Here is a 16,938-nt window from a genome sequence, read left to right as displayed (position 1 = left end):
TTATGATAGACCCTTTAATTATCTCTTATTACAGTCTTTGGTTTAAAATCTAATTTGTCTGATATAAGGATTGCTATCCCAGCTTTCTTTTGATGTCTGTTAGCATGATAAATGGTTTTCTACCCCCTTCACTTTAAATCTGGAGGTGTCTTTGGGTCTAAAATGAGTCGCTTGTAGACAGCATATTGATGGGTCTTGCTTTTTTATCCAACCTGATAACCTGTGTCTTTTGATTGGGGCATTTAGCCCATTTACATTCAGAGTAACTACTGAAAGATATGAATTTAGTGTCATTGTACTACCTGTAAAGTCACTGTTTCTGTATATTGTCTCTGTTCCTTTCTGGTCTATGTTACTTTTGGGCTCTCTCCTTGCTTAAAGGATCCCCTTTAATATTTCTTGCAGGGCTGGCTTAGTGATCACAAATTCTTTTAGTTTCTGTTTATCCTGGAACTTTTTTGTCTCTCCTATTTTGAATGACAGCCTTGCTGGATAGAGTATCCTTGGCTGCATATTTTTCTCAATTAGCACCCTGACTATATCATGCCATTCCTTTCTGGCCTTCCAGGTCTCTGTGGATAGGTCTGCTGTCAGTCTAATGCTTCTACCCTTGTAGTTTACGGACCTCTTGTTCCTTGCTGCTTCTAGGATTGTCTCTTTGTCTCTGAGTTTTGCAAGTTTCACTATTATATGTCAGGGTGTTGACCTAATTTTATTGATTTTGAGGGGGTTTCTCTGTGCCTCCTGGACTTGAATGCCTGTTTCCTTCCCCAGATTAAGGAAGTTCTTAGCTATAATTTGCTCTAATATACCTTCTGCACCACCCCCCTTTCCTCTTCTTCTGGGATCCCCATTATTCTAATATTGTTTTGCTTTAAAATGTTTCACTTATCTTTCGAATTCTCCCCTCATGATCCAGTAGTTATCTTTTTCTCAGCTTCTTTATTTTCCATAATTTTGTCTTCTACATCACTAATTATCTCTTCTGCTTCATTTATCCTAGCAGTTACAGCCTCCATTTTTTATTGCATCTCATTAATAGCCTTTTTTATTTTGACTTAATTCGATTTTAGTTCTTTTATTTCTCCAGAAAGGGAGTGTCTTCTATGGTTTTTTCAAGCCCAACTAGTATCTTTATAATTGTTATTCTGAACTCTAGTTCTGACTTATATCCATACTGATTAGGTCCCTGGCAGTCAGTACTGTCTCTTGTTCTCTTTTTTGAGGGGAGTTTTCCATCTTGTCATTCTCCTACCTTGAGGAAAGTGGTCGCTTTTCTATTTGTAGAATTGCAGCATTCTTTTCTTAGATCTCTGGTTGAGTTCACAGTTGTTCAGAATGATTTGATAGCTATCTAGCTGAATTCCTCAGACAAAACTAAGGTCTCCTACTCCTCCACCATCTTGAAAAGTCTTTCTTCCTTAATTTCATAAGTAACTTAAGGAGATATAAATGAAAAGATTAAGGTGTCATTTGTCATTTATAAAATTTGAGAAATTACTTTATGTTAATATTTAATTATGGTGTTTGTATTATAATACAGTTATGCTCATAACAGTAGTGTAAACATGTATAAACTTTCTGGAAAGCATCTTGCAAATTATGCAAAAGACGTTTTAAGTATTCACATTTATTGACCTGAAATCCAACCATGAGGACTGTATTCTGAGGAAACCAGCGGAGGTGCAGGCATCTGAAGGGTGCAGAGGCACCACGTGAACAAAGGACTCGGTGAAGTGAGGAAGCGAACTCTGCGAGTGTTTGTGGCAGAGAATTCCAGGGAAACAGGAGAGCAAGTGCAAAGGACCCAGGACTGGAGTGTGCCAGGTGTGTCTGGGGAAGAGCAGGGAAGCTAGTGTGCCTGAGCAAGGGGCTGAGTGTTAGGAAATAAGATCAGAAAGTTAGAGGAGCCAGGTCAGGGAGGGCCTTGAAGGCCACAGTAAGGACTTTGGACTTTACTCTGAATGAGGCTGGCAGCAGTTGGGGGCTTCTGAACAGAGGCCATGATCTAAGTTCTAAAAGGAGCATCAGCTACTATTTGGAACAGAGTCTCTTAAAGGTCAAGGACAGAAGAAGCCTGGGTTAGTTAGGAGGTTATTCCAATATCCAAACAAGAGAGGGTAGTGGCTTGGACTTGTGAGATTCTATTTTGATGGCAGAGCTGGTGGATTGGATGTGGGATGTGAGATAAAGGCAGGAATCAGGTGACTCCATGGGTTTGATCTGAACAATAGGATGAATGATAATCCTAATTACTGGGAGGAACAGCACTGGGGGAGAAGTAGGTTTTTGGAGGAAGGAATCCAGGGATTGACTCTGACAGTGAGGTGTCTACTCTGGTGGTCATATCAGCTTATTCTAAGGAAGTCTGTAATCATGTGTCTATCTCCTGTATCCCTTTCTGTCCTTCTTTGATGTTTCTTCCAGAAGACCCAATCTCTGGTCTGCAACTTCTAGCAGGGACTTTCAGACAAAAATGAAAGGACAAAGAAACTGTATGTTGATGACAAGGCACATTAACTTGTTACAGTAGCTAACATTATCAGAATGGAGGAGAGTGGAGTCTCTATTTGGGGTGAGGTACATAAGTGATGGGTCCCCATAATTATTCCGTGAAGACTTAACTTCAAAAAATTCACCTCAGGAGACAAAATGAATTAGTAGAAAGTGAAAACACTGACCAATCTGTTACATAAAGTGTGTGCCAAAATTGCTGCCAATTTACATATGTGTTTAAAACCAAGGAATAGGGGCGCCTGGGTGGCTCAGTTGATCAAGCGTCTGCCTTCAGCTCAGGGCATGATCCCAGGGTTCTGGGATCAAGCACCACATCAGGTTCCCTGCTCAGCAGGAAGCCTGCTTCTCCCTCTGCCTCTCCCCCTGCTTGTGTTCCCTCTCTCACTGTCTCTCTCTGTCAAATAATAAAATCTTTAAAAAAATTAATTTTATTTTTTATTTTTTTTAAGATTTTATTTACATACTTGAGAGAGAGAGCACGAGCAGCAGGGAGGGCCAGAGGGAGAGGGAGAAGCAGACTCCCCACTGATCAGGGAGCCCAATGCGGGACTCAATCCCAGAACCCTGGATCATGACCTGAGCCAAAGGCAGATGCTTAATTGACTGAACCACCCAGGCACCCCCCAAAATTAATTAATTTTAATATGTATCAATATGTAGGTATTTTAAATGTGCATACATATATAGTTATATTAAATTATGACAAATGAAAATATCTAAAACTTTAAACCTTAGTATTTGAAATACAATCAAGTATATTTTAAGATAGTATTCTTTTTTAAAAATGTTTTATTTATTTAAGTAATCTCTACACCCCAGGTGGGGCTCAAACTCATGACCCTGAGATCAAGAGTTGCATGCTCTTTAGACTGAGCCAGGCCAAGTGCCCCTTAAAAGATTGTATTCTTGGGGCACTGGGGTGGCTTAGCCGTTAAGCGTCCTGCCTTCGGCTCGGGTCATGATCCCAGGGTCCTGGGATCGAGCCCTGCATCGGGCTCCCTGCTGGGCGGGAAGCCTGCTTCTCCTTCTCCCACTCCCCCTGCTTGTGTTCCTTCTCTCGCTGTCTCTCTCTTTGTTAAATAAATAAATAAAATCTTAAAAAATAAGATCATATTCTTACACTGATTTTAACCCATTAATTTGAATGTTATGAAGAAAAATTGTTTCTATATATAAGAAAATATAAATAACAATAATTGTGCATTGACGAGGGACTTTTGCTCTGTTTTTAATCAAATTGATTTCCTCAAAATGTTCCAGTTCATTTAGTCCAAATCAAATTGATTTCCTCAAAATGTTCCAGTTCATTTAGTCCAATTCAAAGTAGGACTCTTGGAGTTACATATTTTTTAAAGATTTATTTACTTATTTTAGAGAGGGAGGAGAGAGCATGAGCAGGAGGGGGCAAAGGGAAGGGAGAGAGAAAGAGAATCCCAAGCTGACTTTGTGCTCAGCACAATGCCCGATGCGGGAACCAAGAGCCAGACACTTAACCAACAGCACCACCCAGGCGCCCCCGGAATTATGTTGTTGTTGTTGTTGTTTAAGATTTTATTTATTTATTTGACAGATAGAGACAGCGAGAGAGGGAACACAAGCAGGGGGAGTGGGAGAGGGAAAAGCAGTCTTCCAGCTGAGCAGGGAGCCCGATGCGGGGCTCAATCCCAGGACCCCAGGATAATGACCTGAGCCGAAGGCAGACGCTTAATGACTGAGCCACCCAGGCACCCCCAGAATTACGTATTTTATCCTTGTTGAAGCATAATACAATCACTGTTGGAATTAAAGTGACATTTAAAATGGCCATTACACTTCAACACGCAGGAGCTCTGAAAATATGTGCAGAAGACTCCCACTTGGTTGGTGGTGGCAATTCTGAGGCTAATTGGTGGCGCTGGGTCACAGGGCTATGCTCTAGCTGCAGGAGAGACTTTGAATGCAAGTTTCTGGCAGTTTTAGCTCCAACTGGGATGGGGAGCAGTCTTTGCCCTTCCATGAAGAGGTACAGCGCAGGGAATCCTCCAAGCACAGAGGGGTTCAGATGCTCCATAGCTAAAACAAATGACAAATGTCGGCTGCATATAACAGAAAACTCAGTTATTTTCTCATGGAAAAAGCAGTTCAGAGGCAGCCAGTTCAAGTCTGGGGCAGTGCCTAAACAGTGTCCTCAACACCATTCTGTGTAGCATGTCCACACGCTGCCTAATGGGTCCAAGACGGTACCTTCAGCCAGCACATCTAGGCTCAAGACCAGAAGAAAGGGACAAGGCAAAGCTTTTCTAGAAATCCTCAGCAGACATCCACTTACATCTCCTTGACCAGAATTGTGTCATGAAGCCCACCCTGGAAATGACAGAAGCTGGAAAGTTATTTAGCTGCCCCTCCAGCCCCGAAAGTGGAATTTTGCAATAACAAAAAGGAAGAAAATGGAGGTAAGGTGAACCATGAGCGCTATCTGCTCCGATTAGCCTCGAGCCTGAGAAGATGATTAGAATCACACACCTTCTCCCCGTGTGTTTCTCTAATCTGTCATCTTAAAGCCAACCTCGCAGGGGCAGGAGCTCTCCGTCCCTGGCACAAATGTGGGGGTGGGGTGGGGTGGGGTGGGGCTGGTGGGTGGGTTTGCTGTTGGCAGCGCCCATCACAGGCTGGCCTCCATTCTTCTCAACCTCTATGATGTCACACTGGAACTTCTTTCCTTCCACCCTGGGCTGCGGCTTCCGAGGCTGCTGTGGCCATGGGGCTCCTGGAGCCTAGTGGCTCTGATCTCCCCTGGGGGCGCGGGAGGTCCAGCCATGCCGCTCTTGAAGGACGCCGTGCCCCTCATGAAGGAGCCCCATCCGCCGCCTCAGGCCCCTCTTCCGTGGATCCTCCCGAGCCTGTTTGCCGCCTTCAATGTAGTGCTGCTGGTGGTTTTCAGTGGCCTCTTCTTCGCGTTCCCGTGAGTCTCCCTCTTACACGAGCTGCAGGTTTCCTACAGAGACAGGAAAACAGAGAATGATAGTACAGAGGCAGGGGAAGTGCAGAAGAGGGGCGAGAGGACGGAGGATAGCCCAGGCGGAGGGAACCGAATGTGCAAAGACACAGGTACACAGTGCTTGGTGCCTCTGGGAGCCGCAGACGGCTGGCAACACTGGGGGACATTCGGCGGAGTCGCTGAGGATCTATCACCAGTCTGGATATTTAGAGCAGCAGGCTTCAAGGCGTGTGGGTTCTGACCAAGTGGACAGGGTCGGCAGGGGTCGGGGGGAGCTTCAGGCCACTCTGGATCAGGGCTGAGCCCTGTTCTGGTCTCAGTTGCAGATGGCTGGCCCAGAACGGGGAGTGGGCCTTTCCCCTCGTCACAGGCCTCCTCTGTGTCCTCACCGTCTTCAGTCTGGTTTCACTCAATTTCTCAGACCCCGGCATCTTGCATCAAGGTGAGGCGCTGGCCCCTGGGAGAAGGAGGCAGCCCCTCCTGAAGGGCTCCTTCCATCTCCCTTCCTTGGGCCACAGGACCGTTTCACAGCACATCCTCATTTGCCCCAGCCCTGCCTCTGTCACTTCATTGTTTAAGCTACGCAGACGTGGAAAAACAGATTTCTGGAGGTTTTCCAGTTGCTTCGTGTGGGAGGGCCCGGGGAAGAGAAGCCAACTCTTTGAAACCCCTCGGTTCTCCCTTCGTCCTTCCCACGGCACAAACTCTTTAAAGCATCAGTCACAGTTGTCAATGACTGACAGTCCTCACAGAACTCTTCTGGCTGGAAACCTCCCTTCCCTTTGGATGCCCGTCTCTCTGTGCTTGGGCAGCTTGCTCGGTGGAGACTAGGGATACCCTCGCCCACCTCTTCCCCACACTTCCTGGGGCCATGACGCGGGGCGGCCTCCCTACCCCCGGGAGCAGCAGACTGACGGAAGGGCCTCCTGCTGCCGCCCAATCCTCTTCCCACGCCAGGCTCCAACGAACAGGGCCCCATGGTGGTGCATGTGGTGTGGGTGAACCACAGGGCCTTCCGCCTGCAGTGGTGCCAGAAGTGCTGCTTCCACCGGCCGCCCCGGACCTACCACTGTCCCCGGTGCAACATCTGTGTAGAAGTGAGTGCCTCTCTTGACTTGCCCACCTGCCCCCACCCCTCCCGCTCACACGGGGGCCAGTGGCAAGCGTGAACCCACGTCCGGCACCACTAAAGGCCAAGAGTGGCAGTAACTCCCAACCACCTTTGGTCACTCATGCAGGTCCCTACCTCTGCACCTGCACCCGCACCTGCCCAGGGAGGTTGAAGCTTGCCTGCGCAGGCGCAGACACGCACAGAGGCATCCACACCTATGCTGGGCCTGGTCAGGCCAGGGGGAGAAAGACACCCCTGTCTTACCCCAGGCCTGCTGACTCTAGCTGCCCAAGGCCGTCACGCCGGCTGTAGGCCCGGCTGGGAAAGCTTCGCCTGTCCTCTTCTCGTGTCCGGGCCGGAGGCTCTTCCGGGCTCAGAGTGCTTGTCTGCCTCATGCGCACAGCCTGCAAAGGCGTACAGAGGTGCCGTCTTATCTGGTCCTCACAACCCTGGGAGGCGGGCTGAGCAAAGGTATTACTATCCTCAGTCAATGGATAAGGAAACAGAAGCCCAGAGATATTCTATGCCCAGTCCACAGTTACACCAGGATGTGTCCCCAGAAGACCGGGCAGGCCCTGTCTCTGAAGGCCTCTTGACATGTGACCTTGTGAGCCGCAGAGACCTAACAGAGCTCTAACAGAAATGCTAGCATTAGGGACTTTGTGCCTGCGTTTCTCCCTAGGGATGAGACCCAGTTTGAGGGGCCAAGGGCAGGTGGCCTTTGGGAATGGGGGAAGGGGGGTGGGTAAAGCCTCAGATTTGGGGGCGATGGAGGCTGGTCCAGAGGTCGGGTCCTCGAGGCCTGCTCCCCTCCCTCTTACCCAGGACTTTGACCACCATTGCAAATGGGTCAATAACTGCATTGGTCACCGCAACTTCCGCTTCTTCATGCTGCTGGTCCTGTCCTTATGTCTCTACTCGGGTGCCATGCTGGTGACCTGCCTGATCTTCCTGGTGCGCACGACCCACCTGCCCTTCTCCATGGACAAAGCCATCGCGTATCCTTCCAGGGACCCATGTAGAGAGTAGTGGGGAGCGCGGGGGTGGCAAGGGGGCGGGATCACGAGGACAGAGCTAATGGCGGGGCGGGGAGACCCCCCTGGGACTAAGCAGGGGTGGGTAGGGCCAGGGATATGGGCGGGGCTAGGAGGGACTGCGAAGACTTGAGAATCTAGCAGCGTCATGGTGGGGAGTGCTAAAGGTGGCACGGGGCCTGGACAGCGGAGTGGGGTGAGGTGTACGCGGGGACCGAGCTCGGGGAGCGGGAGGACGGGGCCGGTTGGGGGCGGAGCTGTTGGGGCGGGGGCGGGGCGAGGGGCGGGGCGAGGGGCGGGGCCAGGGAGGGGATTCCGGCGGCGCTGCTCCTTAGCTGACGCCCAGCATTCTGGTGGCTGTACCCGCCGCCGGCTTCCTGGTGCCGCTCTTCCTGCTGCTGCTGGTCCAGGCCATGTCGGTGAGCGCGGCCGAGCGCTCCTACGAGGGGAAGGTACGCGAGGCCGAGCGGGGCGCCGGGGTACCGGGCTGTGGGCGGTCACCTTGCGCCTCCGGGAACCTCTGCCCTTTCTGCTCTTTGTCCGCCGCCCTGGCCCCTGACCGCCTGACCTCCCTCGAAGGCGCCTCATTAGCCCTTCTAGACCTAGATCCATCTCCAGTCTCACCCGCTCGGTGGTCACTCTCCCTCCCGCGTGCACTGCATCGAGGGCCTACTGTGTGCTAGGCCTCGTGTGCTTTATCTTGAACGATGGGTGTAGAGGTGAGTAAGGCTATATCCTGCGATTCTGTCGATAAGGAACCTGAAATCAGAGTAACACCCGCCAGACGCCTGTGAACGCCACGAGAAAGGGCCTGCCCTACGTTGAGTAACAACAGACTCACAGAGGGACTCAAGTTCAGAGTAGGACGCGCTGCTCAGTGGTTTTAAACGGGCAGAAAAGGGGGGGGGGGGACTAGAGCAGGTGAGGGGTGCAACCTGCAGAAAGGCAAGGAAGCCTGCAAGTCTGTGGAATGTGGATAGGATGGTGAGGATACAGTGCTAATTGGAGCAGAAGGTGGCGTGGGAAATCAAGTGGACGGCTTGGGATTGACCAGGATTAAAAGGCCCAGAAAGTCAGGTGGAGAATTGAATCTTGGTTCAAGGGAAGCCTGGGAGCCGTAAGAGGATTTCTGTTTTCTTTTTTTCCATACGGTAAAATTCACCCCGTTTCAGTGCAATTCTATGAGTTTTGACAAACATACAGTCCGGTCCTGTAACCACCACTGCAATCAAGATTTATAACAGTTCCATCACCCCCCAGAAACTCCCTCATGGTCTCTTGTAGTCAGTTTCTCTCCCTGCCCTCAGCCCCTGATCTGTTTTCTATCCCTATAGTTTTTCCTTTTCCAGAGACTGGTATAAATGGAATCACAACCTTTTGTGCGGGCTTCTTCCACTCAGCATTTGCGATCCATCCCGTTGCTGCCAGGATCAGTAGTTTCTTACTTTTTATCATGTGCATGATTGCGTCATATGGACATACTACCGTTTGTTTATCGGTTCCTGGACTGAAGGATATTTGGGTTGTTTGCAGTTTGGGGTGATTATAAATAAAGCCACTATAAACACTGGTGTATAGGCATGTGAACATTTTCATTGCTTTGTGGGTAAATACTTAGAGGAGTGAGGAGTGGTATTGCTGGGTTATATAGTTACTATGTGTAGTTTTTTAAGAGACTGCCAAATTGTCTTCCAGAATGGCTGCATTCCCATTGTGCATTCCCACAGGCGACATGTGAGAATTCTAGTTGCTTAGCATCCTCACTCACATTTGGTATTGTCAGGTTTTTGTTGTTGTTGTTTGTTTATTAGTTTTAGCCAGTCTAATAAATGTGAAATGGTATCTCATTGTGATTTTTTTTTAAAAGATTTTATTTATTTATTTGAGAGAGAGAGAGTGAGAGAGAGCATGAGAGGGGAGAGGGTCAGAGGGAGAAGCAGACTCCCCACTGAGCAGGGAGCCGGATGTGGGACTCGATCCTGGGACTCCAGGATCACGACCTGAGCTGAAGGCAGTTGCTTAACCAACTGAGCCACCCAGGCGCCCTCTCATTGTGATTTTAATCGGCATTTTCCTAATGACTAGTGATGTTGAGCATCTTTTCACGTTCTTACTTGCCATCTGTATATCTTGGATTAAATGTCTGTTCCAGTCTTTTGCCCATTAAAAGAATTGGGTTTTTTGAAATTATTGAGTTCTACAAGTTTTTTATATACTCTGGGTTCAGATAGGTGTTTTGCAAGTATTTTCTCCCAGTCTGGCTTGTCATCTCAATTTTTAAACAGTGTCTTCCAAAGATCAGAAGTTTTACATTTTGATGAAGTGCATTGTTGGTTTTTTTTCTTTTATAGACTGTGCTTTTGGTGTTGTAATTAAGAAAGCTTTGCCTAACCCAAGGTCACAAAGATTATCTTTTTTTAAGATTTTTATTTATTTATTTACTTGACAGAGAGAGACATAACGAGAGAGGGAACACAAGCAGGGGGAGTGGGAGAGGGAGAAGCAGGCTTCCCGCAGAGCAGGGAGCCCGATGCAGGGCTCGATCCCAGGACCCTGGGATCATGACCTGAGCCAAAGGCAGACGCTCAACAACTGAGCCACCCAGGTGCCCTCACAAAGATTTTCTTATATTTTCTTCTGGAAGTTTTATAGTTTTAGATTTTATATTTAGGCCTATGATTCATTTTGGGTTAAATTTTGTATACAATGTAAGGTATGGGTCAAGATTTATTACATTTGCGTAAAGGTTGTTCCAGCATCATTTGTTGAAAAGACTATCCTTCGGGGCGCCTGGGTGGCTCAGTTGGTTAAGTGACTGCCTTCGGCTCAGGTCATGATCCTGGAGTCACAGGATCGAGTCCCGCATCGGGCTCCCTGCTCGGCAGGGAGTCTGCTTCTCCCTCTGACCCTCCTCCCTCTCATGCTCTCTGTCTCTCATTCTCTCTCTCTCAAATAAATAAATAAAATCTTTAAAAAAAAAAAAAAAAGACTATCCTTCTTCCATTGAGTTACCTTTGCACATTTGTCAAAAGTCAGTTGACTGTCTCGATTAGTAGGTTTGTATTACGTCTTGAAATCACACAGTGTGAGTTCTCCAGATTTGTTCTTCTTTCAGAATCAGCTTCATTTCCACACACACACACACACAAAAGATTTCTGAGATTTTTCTTTGGATTACACTGAACCTATAAGCCAATAAGGAAGACTGACATCTTAACAATATTGAGTTTTTGAACCCATGAGCCCCTTCCCATTTATTTACTTCTTTGATTTCTTTCGTCAGTGTTTTGTAGTTTTCAATATATAGATCTTGTGTACATTGTGTTAGATCTTTTCTAAGTATTTTTTGTGCTATTATAAATGTGTTTTTAAACTTCATTTCTATTTGTTTATTATTTTAAGAAAATACAGTGGATTTTTGTTTATTGGTCTTGAATCTTGCAATTTTGCTGGACTCACTTGTCCTAATAGCTTTTTTTGTTGATTCTGCATGGAAAATCATGTCATCTATGAATAAGGACAGTTTTATTTCTTCCTTTCCAACTTCAATGGCTTTCTTTTTTTCTTCTTACTGCACTGTCTTAGATCTCCAGTACAGCGTTGAGTAGGAGTGATTAAAGTGAACATCCTTGCCATCGGATTCCTTTAGCAGGACAGTGACTTGACTAAATGTTGGTTTTGTTTTGTTTTTTTCTTAAGTAGGCTCCACACCCAATGTGGTGCTTGAACTCATGACCCTGAGACTCTGAGATCAAGAGTCACATACTCTACCGACTGAGCCAGCCAGGCACCCCAACTAAAGGTTGTTTTAGGAAGGCTGTAGTTGACCACATTGATGAAGGAGGGCTGGAGACAATGAGATAGCTGAAAGGACAGAGGAACTCTGTTTGCCCACCACCTCCCATCCCTACAGTCAGCACTCAATCACTCCAACCCACCCCTGTTTGGCTCCCAGCCCACCCGTGACTCCTCTGCTCTTACCCATTAGCCCTTACTCATCACCTCCTGTGGTCTGCATGCGTTCTCTCTCCAGCTTCAGTCCATCATTTCAGCCTCTCCGGGGTAGCATTCTCCCTTCCCACGTCCCATGGTTCTTTTGGCTCCCAGTCAAGCCATCGGCCCGTCCTTGCTCCACTGCTCAGAATGGGGCTCTCCCAGTCTGTGATCTCCAGTCTTAAGAAATCTGTATATGGTCTGCGCTCTGTGAGTCACTGCACTCTGTGATGAATGTGATTCATTCATTCAGGGCTCTCTCCCGTTACCTCCAGAACCCATTTCAGGCATTCATTCCCTTCCTACCTCCATCCCCAAACCAAATCTCCTGGGGCCCCTTGCTTGGCGCTTGATAGCAAGGGCTCTGGAGCCAGTCTACATAAATTCAAACCACAGCTTCCTATTGGCAGGGAGATCTTGGGTCTGTTACTTAGCCACCTGGTGCCTCAGTTTCCCCATCTGTAAAAGGGAGCAGCTTGGGTCGATATGTGTACAACACATACAACAGTGCCTGGTACAAGCCAATGCCCTATAGGGTGTTGCTGTTGTTACCATTCCTGCCCATCATCATTTACACATGTTCACGTCTCTCTGATCTTGGAAACAAAGCAAACAGTCCTTAACATCACAGGCCTCCCCTCCGGCTGTTGCGCTCTCCTCTCCAGCAGAGGCATGTTTCTTGGACGAGTTGACTGCTCACTGGCATCGTTCTTCACCTTCCCCAGCCCGTGCGGCCCAGCCTCTGCTCACTGTCACACTACTGTCGTGCTCACCACGTGGCCAGCGACAGTCCTAAGACTCATCTTTCCAGGCTGCACACAGCAAGCAGCGTGGTGCTGCATGCACCTGCCGTGCCCCCCCCCCCCAGCCTCTCAGGGCCCCGCTCTCTGCTTTCCAGGGCCACTGCCACTTTACCTGCCCCCTGGAGTCTTGGCACCCGCTGCCTGCTCTGCTCCCTCATCCCCTCTCTGCGCTGCCCTGACCACTCGCCAGCTGCCTGAAAGCTTAGGCTGGCTTTGTTGGTGGCGGTGTGTCCTCAATCCCCAGTGCAGTGCCTAGGACATTGTCGAGGCCCCAGAATATTTATGAGCAAATGAGTGAATCTATACACAAAAGAATCGATTCTGCTTTGGGAGAGAAGGAGGGAGGGAGGGAGAGAGAGAGAGAGAGAGGGAAGCCTGATGCCCTGACCCCCGGGGGAAGAAGGGCGGAGAACCAAGGCAGCAGGGAGCTGGGCAGGAGATGGAGTGAGAACATGCCCACTTTGGTTACCATCCTGTGGAGTGTGAGAGTGTTCGAGGCACAAGTTTGGAGCAGGAGAACTGGGTCTGGAGCCAGGGAGAGAAGAGAGTCAGAGAACTTCCGAGCTGTTGGATTCCGTTCACATCTGAGAGGCTCTCCAGTGGGGAGAGGAAGGTGCTGCCCTTTATTAGAGAGTTCTAATGAGCTCATTAGGCAATTATTTATCACTCCTTTAAGCGTTGGACGTCAACGTGTTTGCACACTTTGTATACATCTAATAAATCAAAATTTATTTCTCTAAATTTAAAATTCTAACTGTAAATGTCATCCAACTCTTCTAACCATTTACTAACCATTTAGTTAAAATTGCAAATGGAACACCAGTTTCCCCTAAATGCTTTAAACATATTAAAGTAGGCAAGAATTCAAAGTATTGTGATGGTTAGTGTTGCTTTTTGGCAACAGTGGGACATTGTGGAGGTGTCTCGACTTTTCCTCCCGTAGGTGTCAGCTGCCCCGCATGGAGTTCTGGCTCCTTTTGGTGGAGAATAGTGTCGAAGGTCAACATCTTCATGACAGGGACATGGGACATAGAGAGCTGGTGGTGGGAAGAGGTGGGCCTGGGCCACTTTTGGTCATGACAGACATTTTGTAGCCAAGGCTCTTGAAGTCAGGGTGAGAATCAGCTTGTGCTGGGGAGGAGGAGGAGGAGGAGGAGGAGGAGGAGGAGGAGGAGGAGGAGGGTGATGTGTAGAGGGAGGGGAGGGGGAGAAGTTGGTTAAGACTGTCCAGGGGAGGACTTGACCTTCACTGCACGGGTGTTCAGGAACTTCAGTCCAGACTTCCAGGGCCAGGTTATTTTGTTAGGGAAATCTGATTGGGCCCCAGGCAATTACCCTTCTAGATAGTGAAATTCAGTGAAGACACAAGTTTGGAAAAAATGAGAGGTGGGAAAGTAGGGAAGTTGGGGGAGGGGCGTGGAACTGTCTTTGGAGCAGTTTAGCAATAAAAGGAAGATCTGAAAGTATATCTGGAAGGAGGTGGCAGGAGGATGTGGTATGGCCAAAGGAAACAGAAAAGGGGAGGGTACTGCAGAAGGGATACAGGTGATGGGGGAGGAGCCCTGAGAAGACAAGAGAAGTGGGTGCAGTACCGGGGTTGCCTAGAGAGAGCTACTCGGAGGTAGGTGGGGTGGGGGAGGCCTTGGCTCCCTCTCCCTGCTTCTCTGCCCTTGGAGTCTTGCTGCCACCCTGAACTGAGCTGACGTTCAGGGAGGGCCATCGGGGGGTGGCCTGCCCAGTCCTGCTGGATCTGAGTTCCTCTTCTGGCCCTTGCCTCCCTCCAGTGCCAATACCTGCAGGGATACAACCCCTTCGACCATGGCTGTGCCAACAACTGGTATTTAACAATTTGTGCACCGCTGGGACCCAAGTGAGTTGGCAGACCAGGGGTCTGAGTGGTGACCCCTGGGGCTGAGGGGTGGGATAAAGCTGGGTCATCGCCCCTGGCCCCTTAGCCTAGCTCCCAGGCCCTTATACTCCCTGTTCTTCTTCCTTTGGGGTTTTCCACAGGGCATTGTGAGAGCCTCCGGAACCCGCCCCCTTCCTTGCCTTTGTGGGTTCTTGCCCCAAGGAATGGGGTGGAGGGACACTACAGCCTGGATGAGACTGGTCTGAGCCAGTCTCTGCAGGGCCAAGCCTTGGGCTGTGTGCCCCCCAAACTGAGGGGTACCAGGCCAGGAGGGCCACGACCCCTCCCATCTGGCTTGTTGCTTCCCAGGTACATGGCCGAAGCTGTCTGGCTACAGAGAATGGTGGGGTCTGACTGGGTGCCCATGCAGAACCTTCACTTCCCAATGTGCCCCTCAGTGCTCAGTCCCCCAGCCGTCCCAGGGCCTGGGCCTGGCCCCCAACCCCAACCTCTGAGTCTCTACAAACCAGGGAATGGTCCCCCAGGGAGTGGTGAGGCTGCAGCCCTCCAGGAGGTGAGGAGTATGCGTGTGTGTGTGTGTGTGTGTGTGTGTGTGTGTTGGGAGAGGGTGTCTGTGGATTTCACAGGTGTTGGGGGGAACCCTCTCACCCCATGTTGGGCTGGCCCTGAAGCTGGAGCACTCAGAACTTGAGGTAGGGGGATCATAGACCTGAGCAGTGCAGGAAATAAAGTCACAGGCCTCCAGAATACACCAGGGGGCCCTGGAGACAGGAAAGGAAAAGACCGCCCCACTCACTTGCTGGTCGGCCTTGGGCCAGTCACTTACCCTTTCTGGGCATCAGTTTTCTCAGCTATTAGTAAGGACTGAGACTAGTCCAGGGGTTCGTAATTCTGAGGGGGGATTCCTTTACTTAAAGACGGCTTTTTTACTCTGAAGCCCAACATAGGAAACACATGGAAGTGGCCCATTAGGAATGGAGTGGGGGTGGGTAATCACAGCCTCCCCTCCCCCAGGGCCCCTGCAGTGACACTCTGTGGTGCCAGGCCACTCCCTTTGCTCTGCGGGGGGGGGGGGGGGGGGGGGGGGGGATGGCGGCTTGGACAGTTTCTTGCTCCCCTGCTGGTGGGTCGTGAGCTGTGGGGCAGGGGCTCGGGGACAGCCCCATCCCTCCACTCTGTGTTTAGCTCCACGCAGGCCCAGTGCTGCCCCTGCTGTGGGACTGCCCCAGACGAGGCGCTGTCTGCCGCTCGCCCCTTCACACCCAGCGATGCCAGGAGCCCCTGCACCTGAACCTCATCTCCTGAGCCCCGCGTGGAGGCCTGTCTGTGCTCTGCCCTTGCCCACTCCCCTGGTGGGAGTGTTGAGACCCCCACCAAAGCCCATTAAATACCCGTTGCCTGCCTCCTACAACGGCCCTCCTGCCCTGTCTGTCCTGCGGGCCAGGGAGCTTGGGGGTGAGGGGGCCCTGAGGCGCTGGGACAAAGACTATGGGAGGGAGGAGCCAGGGTCCCATACTGGCTGGTTCTGCGACCTTGGGCAAGACACTCAACACTTCTCTCATCCTTAAAATGGAGCAACAGTAAGGACCACACCGGTGAAAGAGAAAACCCCGCGGTCCCAGTGATGTCAGCCCCGGCGAAGGCCCGGCCTCTGCCCTGCCGCACCCCTGTCTGACTGCAGGGGGCGCCCGCCACCTGGGAATTCGCCAGGCCGGCCGGTCCAGCGTCGCTACACTGAAGCCTCCTCCCCCCGCCCCCTCCGCGGGGGTTGGGCGGCCCTCAGGCTGGGAGTGCGCCCTCCCGCTGCATTATCCCGGGGTGGGGGTGGGGGGTCTCCATCACACTACAATTCTGCAGTCTTTCTTGCCAGCGGGCGTTACCCTGGTCACTCTCTCCTGTTGGGGAATCACATGCTGGTTCTGGTCCTGTCGCTGGCATGGGTCCCAGGCCCTGTGAGTCTGCAAGCCCCTGGGGGTTGGAAAGGGGTGGGGGTGGGGTGGGAGAGGAAGCCACCTCAAACTGCGGTTTCTCTCTGGAGACCAGTGTGTGACTTTGGGAATAGAAATGATGGCACCTTCCTGGAAGGCTGCCAAAGGATAAAATGAGGTGGCTTATGCCAAACATCAGGTACACAGTAGGCACACAATGAATGCGGCCGGTATCGTTATGGTTGTTTTCTCCACCCAACAGCTAACAGACCACCCAGCGTTCCTCCAAGGACCACCTTCTCAGGATTACCCGGGTCCCCAGACCCCAGATTCAGAATCTCAGGGAGGGGGGAGGGCAGGAATCTCAATCTGAATTTTTGTCAAGTGCCCCATGTGATCCTGCCCCCCTGAAGTATCAGAACTACCTTAGGAGGTGAGGATGGGCACCGACCCCACTGCTTCCGGCCGCCCTTGTATCCAGGTGAAATCAGGGTGTGGTGAAGGTAAGAGGAAGGGATGTCCCCAGAGGATCAGATGAACACCTCAGCGTCCTATGGAGGTGTGTGCCTGTGTGTGCATGCTCATACTTGGGGTGGGGGGGAGCAGGAGCCCATCCTTTGGGGGTGTCAGCCCAGCCTGGAGAGGTCATAACTCCAGTTCTCCATATGCTGAGTCCCTCTCGATGCTGCGCTTCCTTCTTGCTCC

General features: G+C 50.3%; 1 protein-coding gene across 3 annotated transcripts; it reads left to right on the top strand.

Annotated features, from left to right (window-relative positions):
• The first annotated feature begins 4,831 nt into the window (after positions 1 to 4,831).
• Positions 4,832 to 16,264, top strand: ZDHHC19 (zinc finger DHHC-type palmitoyltransferase 19). 3 transcript variants are annotated; one of them, XM_045903073.3, is made up of 8 exons: positions 4,832 to 5,458; positions 5,815 to 5,936; positions 6,452 to 6,591; positions 7,431 to 7,603; positions 7,986 to 8,091; positions 14,220 to 14,305; positions 14,654 to 14,858; positions 15,491 to 16,264. In XM_045903073.3, exons 1-8 carry the CDS (start codon positions 5,313 to 5,315, stop codon positions 15,608 to 15,610), a joined length of 1,098 nt encoding a protein of 365 aa, XP_045759029.1. In that variant the 5' UTR covers positions 4,832 to 5,312; the 3' UTR covers positions 15,611 to 16,264. The 3 variants fall into 3 exon arrangements, 2 of the variants coding, with proteins under 2 accessions (XP_045759029.1, XP_064431736.1); XM_064575666.1 differs by lacking the exon at positions 15,491 to 16,264 and having other exon boundaries at positions 14,654 to 15,396; XR_010406702.1 differs by lacking the exons at positions 7,986 to 8,091; positions 14,220 to 14,305; positions 14,654 to 14,858; positions 15,491 to 16,264 and having other exon boundaries at positions 5,315 to 7,076; positions 7,431 to 7,635.
• Positions 16,265 to 16,938: the final 674 nt, after the last annotated feature.

This window comes from Mirounga angustirostris, unplaced genomic scaffold (assembly GCF_029215605.1).
Source record: "Mirounga angustirostris isolate CCGP_5_RB_7025 unplaced genomic scaffold, mMirAng1.0.hap1 SCAF_1, whole genome shotgun sequence".
NCBI lineage: Eukaryota > Metazoa > Chordata > Mammalia > Carnivora > Phocidae > Mirounga > Mirounga angustirostris.
This window is presented reverse-complemented; position numbering and strand designations above follow the sequence as displayed.